Source organism: Neopelma chrysocephalum, unplaced genomic scaffold, assembly GCF_003984885.1.
Source record: "Neopelma chrysocephalum unplaced genomic scaffold, ASM398488v2 Primary Assembly neopelma1_185598, whole genome shotgun sequence".
Classification (NCBI taxonomy): Eukaryota; Metazoa; Chordata; class Aves; order Passeriformes; family Pipridae; genus Neopelma; species Neopelma chrysocephalum.
Window position 1 is genome coordinate 6,778 of NW_020938738.1, and position 10,263 is coordinate 17,040.

Below are 10,263 nucleotides of genomic sequence, written 5' to 3' on the forward strand. Positions count from 1 at the left end.
GGGGTGCCATCACCATGCGGAGTCGTCGTCGTACCTGCCGGGAAGAACTGGTGTGAGAAAAGAGGGAACGAGACCCCCAAATCCCCCTGGGACCCCAAACAACCCCCGGATCCCCACCCCGGGGTGTGGGGGACGGTGCAGCCCCTTGTCCCTGTGCGCGAGTCGGGGGGGACAGGGACGGGGAGACTCACCTTGACCTGTCACTGCCGGCCCCCAGCAGCAGTTCCGTCACCGCGGCGTCGGGGCTGGCGCGTTTGCCGTACCTGCGGGACACGGGGCACGCGCGTGTGCAACGGGAACCCCACGGGGGCGTGCGCGAGTGTGCAAAGGAGGAACCGCCGGAGCCCCCGGGAGTGCACAAGGACGGGCACGGGCGTGAAAATGGAGACTCGCGCGTGCAGAGGGGCTCGCACGAGCACCTCGGGGTTCGCCCACGCGCGTTCACAGTCACTCGCGCTCACCTCTGCCGCGTGACCAGGTTGATGTAGTGGCGAAGGGCCGAGAAGTACCGGGCCATCTCCTCTGGGGACGCGTCGTCCCCGGGGCTCTCGGGCTTGGCGGGGTACGCGGCCGCCAGCGCGGCCAAGCACAGCAGGGCACAGAGCGACAGGGCCACCAATGCGTGCCACGGCCGCGGGGATAGCACCATCTGTGGGGATACGGGAGCAAGGGGCGGCTGCGGCTTCGTGTGGGTCACCTCCATCGCCCCCGCATATCCCTATCACCCTGGGGTACCCCTGTCACCCTGGGGTACCCCTGTCACCGCCAGGTATCCTCTATAGGTCACCTCCATCACCCTCAGCTATCCCCATCATCCTTGGGTACCCCCAACCCTGCTCTGTCCCCCACCAAACCCCCATTCCCCTGAGATACCTCACCCCCAAGGACCCCAACCCCTGTGGGAATGTCACACCCCCAGGACGCCCCCCTGTCCCCCAAAAGGGATGTATCCCTCCACCACCTGGGACCCCAGCCCCACTCAAGAGACTGCTTCCCTCCAGGGACCCTCCCATGTCCCAGAGACCTCCACAGTGTCCCAAAGGGGCTGTCCCACCCAAAAGGACCCCAGAGGCTCACGTCCACCCCAAGGGACACCTCCCCACAAGGGATGCCACATGTCCCCAAGGGAGGGGGGTGATTCTCCCTCCCTGGGATCCCGACCTCCCCTCAGGGACCCCCCAGGACCTCAGTCCCATCCCCGCACTCACGATGGCAGAGGCAGAGGTGACAGGCAGGGCCTGGCAGTGGGGTGACAGTGCCAGGGACACGGCAGCTCCCAGACCCGGCTGGGGTTTTATAGCCTCGGAGGGGGCTCCTGGCTCCTCCCTCATGCGTGACCAACCCACTGGCACGCAGGACCCCAGCGACCCCCCCCCGCTACCACCCCCGACCAGCACCTTGTCACCATCCCTTGGCAGAGCACCTCAGCCTGGGACCCCGAGGGGCTGGAGAGGACAGAGCATGGGGGGCATTGATGGGACACAGGGATATGGGGACATGGGGACACGAGTGCAGCCAGAGGACACAGAAGTGGCAATGGCAGATGGGCACAGGACATGGACACAGATGTGACATGTCACCAGGGCACATGAACATGGCACACAGGTACAGGTGTGACATGTAGCCGGGGCACAAGGACACGGGACACAGACACAGATGTGACACACAACCATGGTGCGTGGACACAGGTGTGACAGGCAGCCATGGCACACAGGCACACATGTCACATGTCACATGGCACAGATGTGACATACAACTTTGGCACATGGGCATGGGACACAGACATGGATGTGACATAGCCAGGGCTCTTGAATACATCATAAGGACACAGAAGTGACAGGCGGCCATGGCACAAGGACACGGGACATGGACACAGATGTGACACAACCATGGCATAGGACATGAACACAGAGGTGACATGCAAGCATGGCACATGAACACAGACACGACAGGCAGGCCTGGCACATGAACATGGCACACGGACATAGATGTGACGTACAGCTACGGCAACTGGGCACAAAAGTGACACAGCCATGGCACAGGGACACATATGTCACACACAGCCACGACACACGCCTGTCCCCAAGACAGCCTCAGGATGTGACAGTGTGACACAGGAACAGCCACACCCAGGAACACAAACACGGTACAGCCGCGACATAGCACATGGGACACCACCCATGGCCCTGGCAAAAGCTGCCCACGGGGGACAGCGCAGGGGACAGTCCCAGCCCGAAGCCGCGGCTGCCTCAGTTTCCCCAGACAGGGCACGAAGTCCCTGTCACCACAGCCCCCGTCACCACAGCCGCTGTCACCGCAGCCCCCGCCACCGCCATCGATCGCTGTCACCGCCCCCAGGACGGATGAGGTGCCCTTTCCAGCCGCCAGCACCGGGAACACTAATCCGGTATGGATTTGCCATTAAGGAGCAATCACCGGCTCCTGGGGAAACTGAGGCACGTAAAGGACCCGGCGGGGAGGTGCCCACCGGGCAGGGACCACCAAAGCCACCCTGTGGGTGCTGGGATGGGGAGAGGTGGCAGAAGGGGGTCCCCAAAAACGTCGGGATGGTCCCAGCCAGATGCAGCCGCATCTCCGGCCGGTGGGATGGAAGGGACACGGATCGTCTCCGCAGGGGATACTGCGGGGTGACACCGGCCCAGATAGAGGGGACACGGCTTGCATGGACCACGGCTCGGTGGTGCGCCACCGCTCCGACTGGAGGTGACAAAGCTCCTGGGGACCCCGCGGGGTGCCACTGTTCCGAATGGTGGGGACATGGTTAAGCGAGGACCCTGCGGGGTGCCACCAGCCCGGCTGGAGGGGACATGGCACACGGGACCCCGCGGGGTGCCAGTCCCGGCCGGAAGGGACACGCTCCCCACTCCTGCCCCGGCCGCCACCCCGGCCAGCGGCGGCAGGGACACAGCTGGTGGCAGTCCACCGCGGGGGTCCCAGGCCCGCGGGGGTCCCCAGCCCCGGGGGGGGGTCACCCCCGTGGCGTGGCCGCGGTGTGACACGCGCCGGTGTGCGGGTACACGGGCGGGGGGTCCACGCTGCCCCGGGCGGGCGGTGCCGGGCTCACGGCAGCCTGGGGTGAGGGGGGGAACTGAGCCCCCCCAGCCCCCGCAGCCCCCCCAGGCCGGCACCTTTCACGTCCTCGCGGTCCATGCGGGGCTTATCGGATTGAGAGGGCTCCGGACCCCCCGCAGCGTCCTGACACGTGTGCAGGGAAACTGAGGCAGCGGGGCTGGATCTGCCCAGCAGACGAGAGCCCCGAGGGGGGGGGTCTCAGCCATCCTGGCGTTCGGGGGGGACACACACCACCCCCACAGCCCCACCGACCCCCACCACAGCGGCAGTCACCGCGTTGTGTCACAGACGTCCCCGAGCCGCGGCCGGGGGAGATATCAGGGTGCGGGTGGCCCCCAGCCCCCCGGGGGGGGGGAGTCGGGAAGGGACACGAGGACTTTCTGCCCCATTTATTCCGAGTGACGGTAAACAGCCATTTTCCAAAGGTCAGAGGATGGCTCTGCCAGCGGGAGGGGGTGGACACAGAGGTGGAGGGGCTCCCTCAGCAGAGGTGGGACCCCGAAGGGGACAGGGTAGGGGGGCCCCCTATCTCTCCACTGGGCATTGAGGAGGATGAGGAGGGTCTGGGGGTGAAGGTGCGTGGCTGTAGCCCCGGGGGGGGTTGGTCCTGGGAGGGTGACGAGCCCCGGTGCTCCCCCACCCCGAGCAAACAGGGCTCTGCCGCTTCCCCGCGCTTTATGGCCCCGGTTCCGCCGGAGGTGCATTAGGGGCCCCCCCGGGCTCCCCCCACCCCGGAGGAAGCCCCTTATCAGCCCTGTTTGCTTTTCCGGAGGGGGGAGGGGGGGACGGACACCTGCCGAGCCCGGGAAGGGGACATAGACCTGCCCAGCCAGGTGACAGGATGGGGGCAGCGAGGACACAGTCTGTGGGGACCCTGGGGGGCTGCCAACCGGGACCCCCCACCCCGTGCCAGAACACTCATAACCCACCAGTTGAGCAACCCAGGTGGGCATGGGCAGGGCACCCGGCCTGGGATCCCCCTCAACCCCCTGCCCCAGTTTCCCTGCTGAAGGGAGGGGAACACCCAGTATCACCCACACTGGCTCACCCCCGAGCCCCCCCAGTAGCCTCCCCCCCCCCCGGGCCCCCCCAAAGCAGCCCCCCCTTCAAACCCCCAAAACGTCTTTTGCCACAGCAGCTCCCCCCAAAAGTAGCTCCACTCCAAACCCCCAGAGCACCTTTCCTGAAGACCCCAAAAAACAGCTTCCCTGACGCAGCCCCTCCTCCAAGCCCCCAAAGTGGCTCCCCTAAAGCAGCTCCCCCAACTCCAAGGCCCCCAAAAGCATCTCCCCATATTGAAGTCCCTCCCAAGGCCCCCAAAAGCATCTCCCCATATTGCAGTTCCCCCCAAAGCCCCCCAAAAGCAGCTCCCCTCAAAGCAGTTCGCCCCAAACCTCCCAAAAGTGGATTCCCCTGAATCAGCTCCCCAATGCAAGCCCCTCAAAAGCATCTCCACCAAACCTCCCAAAAGTGGATTCCCCTGAATCAGCTCCCCCCTGCAAGCCCCTCAAAAGCATCTTCCCCAAACCTCCAAAAGTGGTTCCCCCCGAAGCAGTTTCCCCCAAAAGCAGCTCCCTCCAAATCAGTTCCCTACAAGCCCTCCAAAAGCATCCTCCCCAAAAGCAGCTCCCCTTCCAAGCCCCCCCCAAACAGTTTTTCCTTCAAACCCCCCAAAGCTGCAGCCCCCCACCCTCTGTCACACAACAGCCAAGCTCCCCTGGGGAAATGACATAAAAGACTTCTCCTTTCATCAGTAAAAATACACTTTTTTGGGGGGGGGCAGTGACACCCCTCAGTGGGGAGAGGGGCTGCGGCCACACAGTGGCTGGCACCCCCCAGGCAGGACCCCCCCACGCCCCCTCAGGAGCCCTGACCTCTGCCAAAATTATCAAATACAGTATTTACAAACAAAGAAACAAACAAACAAAAAACCTAATGAATAAATAGCGGCAATCCTTAAAAAAAAACCACACCGCTCCTTTCCCTCCCCTTCCCCGCAGTTTTCCCGCTCATCCATCGGTGGCCAGGATCACCACAGCCCCGAAAATGCCGACATTCTGGCCGATGAGCTTCATCTGGTTCCAGAACTCGACGCGGCGGGCGGCATGCCAGTAGCCCAGGTTGCCATCGATGAGCAGGATGGCGAGGGGCAGCAGCACTGCCAGCACCTGGGCAGCCGCCCGCACGTAGTATCCTGACAGGAATGCCAGGGCCAGCAGCCCGTAGAGCAGGAAGAGCAGCTGCAGGGCCAGCTCCCCTCCCAGCAGGTGGTCCAGGTAGGCCAGGCGGTCCTCAGTGCTGTGCTGCAGGGAGTAGGCCTGGGGGGGCAAAGGGGGGAGTGGGGTGGCACTGGCGACACTCACAGTGAGGGGTGTACCCCAGGGCTAGTGGGGGGTGGCACTGGTGCCAATGGTGGCACTGGAAATGCTTGTCCAACGTTTCTCCCTCAGGGACAATGGGGGAACTGGAGTGCAGTGACACTGGTGCCAGTGGTGGCACTGGTAGCGCTGACTGGAGACTTCTCCCCCAGGGACAATGGGAGAAGTGGAGTGTGGTAGCACTGGTGCCAATGGTGGCACTGGTAGCGCTCACCCAAGGCTTCTCCCCCAGGGACAATGGGAGAACTGGAGTGTGGTGGCACTGGTGCCAGTGGTGGCACCCACCTGAGTTTCTCCCAGGGACAACGTGGGGCTGAGGTGTGGGGCACTGGTACTACTGGTAACACCCACCTGAGCTTCTCTCAGGGACAATTTGGGGCTGGGGCGTGGTGGCACTGGAAACACCCACCCCAGGAGGTTTCCCCCGAGGAAATTGTGGCTCCATCCCCCAAGCAGCAGCAGGGCAGGGATGTGTCCCCCGTACATGGCAGACGAGGTAGATGCCCAGGAACACCTGTGCCCGTACCTGGCAGATGAGGTAGATGCCCAGGAACACTTGGCCTGTGGACTGCAGGGAGCGGCTCCGTGGTTTCTGCCGGTACAGCTCCCCGGCGCCGCTGGCCAGGATGAGGAACCCACCGATGATGGCGATGGTCCGGGAGTACATCCGCACCTGGGGGGGGTCACTGTCACCCCTAGCCCCGGGATCTGGGGGTCTGTCACGGCCCAGGGAGGGGCTCTCACCTTCAGCCAGTCGCCATAGTGCACGTGCCCCCCAATGTGGGCGGCGTAGGTGGCCACAGCGAGCTGCAGGGCGGCCCCCAGGGCGAACCAGCGCCGCTTCACCCCGAAGGACATGAAGCTGGCACAGAGCACAGCCACCCCCATGTCCACGTACAGGTAGGGCACTGGGATGTCCGGCTTCCTGTGGGCATGGCAGCTCCAGGGTGTGCCCAGTGCTCACCCAGGTTCAACCCAGACCTCTAAACCCTCCCCCGAGGTCGTAATTCTGATAGAGCCCTTCCCCAGCCCCCCAGACCCCCCCCTCCCCCCCCAACTCTGCCAGAACCCTCCCCTGGGTCTACAGAGCCCCATATCAGCCCCAAGCCCCCTCCAGGCCCCTCAGCCCCACACCAGTCTCAGATCCCCCGGGCTCTCCTCCAGACCCTCATGGCCCCACACCCCACAGCCACCCCCAGCCCGTCACAGTCCCCCATCAGCCCCAAACCCCACAACCAGCCCCGGACCCTCCCAGCCCCACACCAGCCCCAGAATCACCCCCAGGCCCTCACAGCACTGGGACCCCCCAACCACCCCCAGCCCTGCAACCACTCCCAGACCACCACTGTCCCCCATCAGCCCCAACCCCATAACCACCCCTGGATCCCCACAGCCCCACGTCCCCCACAACCACTCCCAGACCACACAACCACCCTCAGACGCTCCCAGCCCCACAACCACCCCCAGACCCCGCAGCCCCCTCAGGTTTATCCCCTCCCCGTCTCCCCACTCCGCCCCGCACCGGCGCAGGTCGGCGCGCTCCGCGCAGAGCAGGAGGCCGCTGAAGCAGTGCCAGAAGGGGAAGCGGGTGAGTAGGACGCCGCCGCCCGCCGTGAGCAGCCGCAGCGCCCGGCGCCGCCACCCGCGGCCCGCCGCCATCACGGGCCCGTCCCGCCGGAAGTGCCGCACCGGAAGTACCGCCCTAAGCCCTAACCCTGCCCCAAGCTCCACCTCCTTCATGGAAGCCCCACCCCCTTTCCTAAGCCCTGCCCCATCAATGACTTATTTCCTCTGAAGCCACGCCCCTTGTGCCTAAGCCACACCCCTCCATTGCAATTGATCCCCCTCAAAGCCCCGCCCCCTCCATTGAGCCCCAACAGACGCCGGTGATGGTTAAAAAAATTTCGGGTTTTTATTGTTTTTTTTTGCTAAACAAGACTAAAAAATTTTCCTTTTTTTTCTTTTTTTTTTTAATATTTTTTTTTAATCTTTAACTCTCCTAAAGGCAGGGCTTGAATTGTTTTTTGAGTTTGATCCATTTGTTTTTTGTTTTTAAAAAAAAAAAAAAAAAAGGGGAGGGAGAGGATCGTGGCAAAAAAAAAATTAAAAAAATTAAAAATTAAATGAAAAAGGGCAAAAAAATTAAAAACATAAAGGAAATAAGTGGGGGGGAACCCCCAAATCCAGGTTCTGGATGATCCTGGGATGGGTGTTAGGGGGGATTTTTTGCCACAATCCTGCTAGAAGCAAATATTTAAAGAACATTTTAATATATATTCATATATATATTTAAAGATAAGAAAAATAAGACTAATTCAAGCCTTGCCCTGTGCAAACAAAATTAAAACGAGACCATGTTGGTCACGAGGGTCCCGGGTTGGCCACCGCAGTGAGCTTGTTAATTTTATTTTTTGGGCGTTTTTTGGGGGGGATAGGGAAAGGTAGAAATTGGGAGAAAAAAAGGAAAAAAAAAAAAAAGCCAAAAAATAAAATTAACAGAGCCTGCCCTGCTGGAGGGGAGAAAACATGGCAGAGAAAAACCAAAGTCTGTTAGTCAAGTAATGCGTGAAGAGGAGCTTTTAAATTATTCTCTTTTTCTCGTTTTTGTTTTTTTTTTTTTTTTTTAAGTTCAAAAGTTTGAATTTTGGAGTTGAGATTTCCCCCCCCCAAAAAAAAAAAAAAAAAAGGAAATAAAAGCGTGAAGGTGCCCCTGGCGCCGCCTCCCGGGAGGGAAGGGACAACGGGGACAGGGCGATCTCATCCCGAGATGGCCTCAGGATGACAGGGACGTGTCCTTCTGTGTCTGCTGTGCTTGTGAACGCTGCAGGACCTTCTGGCTTTCCACGTCCCGGAAATGTTTCTCCACCTGCATTGGGAAGGGCAGGATGGGGGGGGAAGAAAGAGATGTGTTTAGGGGAAAAAAAAAAAGGTGGGGATGGGATATGGGGTGGGAAGGGGCTGGAATCTACCCAGGGATGGGCCACAGGTGTCCCCAGGGATGTGACACCCTCCCAGTATAACCAGTGTCTCCAGTTCCCGCAGTCCCTATTCACTATTTAATGTATTTAAAAAAAGGGTGGGAAGGGGATCTGGGACAGGAAGGGGATCCCTAGGGTGGGAAGAGATACCCAAGAGAGGCTGGAGATCACCAGGAAGGACTAGAGACCAAACAAGGAGGAATACTGGCTGTCCCCAGGGATGTGACACCCTGCCAGTATTCCCAGTATCCCCAGTCCCTACTCATTCTTGTGTATGTGACTCAGAAAAGGGTGGGAAGGGGATTCAGGGTGGGAAGGAGATCCACAAGAGGGGCTCCATGAGGAGCTGGAACCAACCCAGGGATGGGCTACAGGGGCCCCCAGGGATGTGACACCCTCCCAGTGTCCCCAGTCCCCCCAACCCGTACTCACTATTTTGTGATGTGACTCAAAAAATGATGGGAAGGGGATTTGGAGCGGGAAGGCGATACCCAGGAGGGGTTGGAGCCCACCCAGGGATGGACCACAAGTGTCCCCAGGGCTGTGACACCCTCCCAGTATTCCCAGTCCCCCCCATACTCACTATTTTCCGTACGTGACTCAGGGCACTTCCCTCTTTGCCTTTACAGTTTTCCACCTGGTATGGAGGAGCAATAACGACTTCTTCCATCACAACTATGTTCTTCTCCTGCCATTTACAGTCTTTAATGCTGCAGGGGAGGGAAAAATGGGATCAGGGAATGCTGCCTGACCTGGGAAAGCCATCATCTGCCCCGCAGTGTCTCACTGAGGGGGAGCAAAAAGCCCCTCGGTCGCTCCGGGGTATCCAACTAGAGAGGGGTGGGAGTCAAGGGGATGGGATGTGTCAGGAAGGGGCAGGGAGCAGGAAGGGAGCCATCCTCCCTCCCTGAGGATTCCATGGCTCCATCCAGCACATCCCAGGACACACATCAGCATCATTCCATGGCAAACCTGAGGGACCAAGCAATGGGAATCCCCCCAAAAAAGGGTACGAGTGACCCCAAAACAGAGCGTGGGAAGGACTAGTGATCCCGAGGGAAGGGACTTACGTCTTATGGATAGTCTGGAAGAGCTGCTGCCCCTCCAGGGAGACACCAGCACTAATTGCATATGCCTGGCTCATCTTCTCCTCCTTCTCCGTCCGTGCTTTGTTGGCAAGCTGGGAGAACACAGGGAGAGGGAATTTGGCTGGGTGTCACCCCGGAGCTCTGAGGGGACAAAGGGAGCCCCCCCCGGCACAGCTCTGCCATTCCCCATTAAATCAGTATAACAACAAACGTGACATCCCCACCCTCCCACCATCCCTTGTCCGCACAATTCCAGCCTTAATTCCTTTTTTGAGGCACTGCCAGCATCCCCCTGATATTTGGGGAATGTAGGTGTCACCTTTTCACATCCCTCTGTCCCTTCCCCTCGGCCTTTTCCAGAATAATTCTGGCATTTTAGATCCAAACCACCTTCACTACTTGGTTTTCTCAGGGGATGGAGATGGGGAAGAGAAGCCTGGAATAACCACTATGTTGGGAGTAAATGCTCCACACAGGATGATGGGAACTTTATCCCAGAGCAGTTACTCTGTTCCCAAAATAAGGGCAGAATTGGTTATCTGGGAGTTGCATCCATGTGTGGGGAAGTGTGATTCCATACAGGGTCCTGGAATAAAGAAAGGAAAGCCCAATCTTGGCATCTCATGGATGTGGGAGGAGAAGGACACAGTGCATGGAGGCAGGAGCCCTGGACCAGTCGCCTTTTCCTGGGCCTTTTCCCGGCTGGAGCTGCCACAATAGAAGAGC

General features: G+C 60.1%; 3 protein-coding genes across 3 annotated transcripts; all 3 read right to left on the reverse strand.

Moving 5' to 3' along the window:
• On the reverse strand, positions 1 to 820 carry LOC113962863 (pro-neuropeptide Y-like). The gene is made up of 3 exons (XM_027673645.1): positions 462 to 820; positions 192 to 263; positions 1 to 34 (listed from the first exon to the last, which is right to left on the reverse strand). Exons 1-3 carry the CDS (start codon positions 701 to 703, stop codon positions 10 to 12), a joined length of 339 nt encoding a protein of 112 aa, XP_027529446.1. The 5' UTR covers positions 704 to 820; the 3' UTR covers positions 1 to 9.
• Positions 821 to 4,835: 4,015 nt separating this feature from the next.
• Positions 4,836 to 7,140, reverse strand: LOC113962862 (transmembrane protein 101-like). Its single transcript, XM_027673644.1, has 4 exons — positions 6,994 to 7,140; positions 6,216 to 6,396; positions 5,998 to 6,144; positions 4,836 to 5,411 (listed from the first exon to the last, which is right to left on the reverse strand). The coding sequence occupies exons 1-4, from the start codon at positions 7,128 to 7,130 to the stop codon at positions 5,103 to 5,105; spliced, it is 774 nt and encodes a 257-aa protein (XP_027529445.1). The 5' UTR covers positions 7,131 to 7,140; the 3' UTR covers positions 4,836 to 5,102.
• Positions 7,141 to 7,446: 306 nt separating this feature from the next.
• LOC113962865 (protein LSM12 homolog) lies at positions 7,447 to 9,704 on the reverse strand. The gene is made up of 3 exons (XM_027673647.1): positions 9,520 to 9,704; positions 9,033 to 9,159; positions 7,447 to 8,337 (listed from the first exon to the last, which is right to left on the reverse strand). The coding sequence occupies exons 1-3, from the start codon at positions 9,591 to 9,593 to the stop codon at positions 8,245 to 8,247; spliced, it is 294 nt and encodes a 97-aa protein (XP_027529448.1). The 5' UTR covers positions 9,594 to 9,704; the 3' UTR covers positions 7,447 to 8,244.
• Positions 9,705 to 10,263: the final 559 nt, after the last annotated feature.

Excerpts from the sequence above, each read along its gene's own strand:
- LOC113962865 (XM_027673647.1), bottom strand. The coding sequence starts at position 9,593 with ATGAGCCAGGCATATGCAATTAGTGCTGGTGTCTCCCTGGAGGGGCAG. Across the intron at positions 9,160-9,519 it reads TTCCAGACTATCCATAAGAC|CATTAAAGACTGTAAATGGC; the intron begins GTAAGTCCCTTC and ends CCTCCCCTGCAG. Across the intron at positions 8,338-9,032 it reads TGAGTCACGTACGGAAAATA|GTGGAGAAACATTTCCGGGA; the intron begins GTGAGTATGGGG and ends TTCCCAATGCAG.
- LOC113962863 (XM_027673645.1), bottom strand. The coding sequence starts at position 703 with ATGGAGGTGACCCACACGAAGCCGCAGCCGCCCCTTGCTCCCGTATCC. Across the intron at positions 264-461 it reads AACCTGGTCACGCGGCAGAG|GTACGGCAAACGCGCCAGCC; the intron begins GTGAGCGCGAGT and ends CGTGTCCCGCAG. Across the intron at positions 35-191 it reads GCCGGCAGTGACAGGTCAAG|GTACGACGACGACTCCGCAT; the intron begins GTGAGTCTCCCC and ends TCTTCCCGGCAG.
- LOC113962862 (XM_027673644.1), bottom strand. The coding sequence starts at position 7,130 with ATGGCGGCGGGCCGCGGGTGGCGGCGCCGGGCGCTGCGGCTGCTCACG. Across the intron at positions 6,145-6,215 it reads ACTATGGCGACTGGCTGAAG|GTGCGGATGTACTCCCGGAC; the intron begins GTGAGAGCCCCT and ends GACCCCCCCCAG. Across the intron at positions 5,412-5,997 it reads GCATCTACCTCATCTGCCAG|GCCTACTCCCTGCAGCACAG; the intron begins GTACGGGCACAG and ends TTGCCCCCCCAG.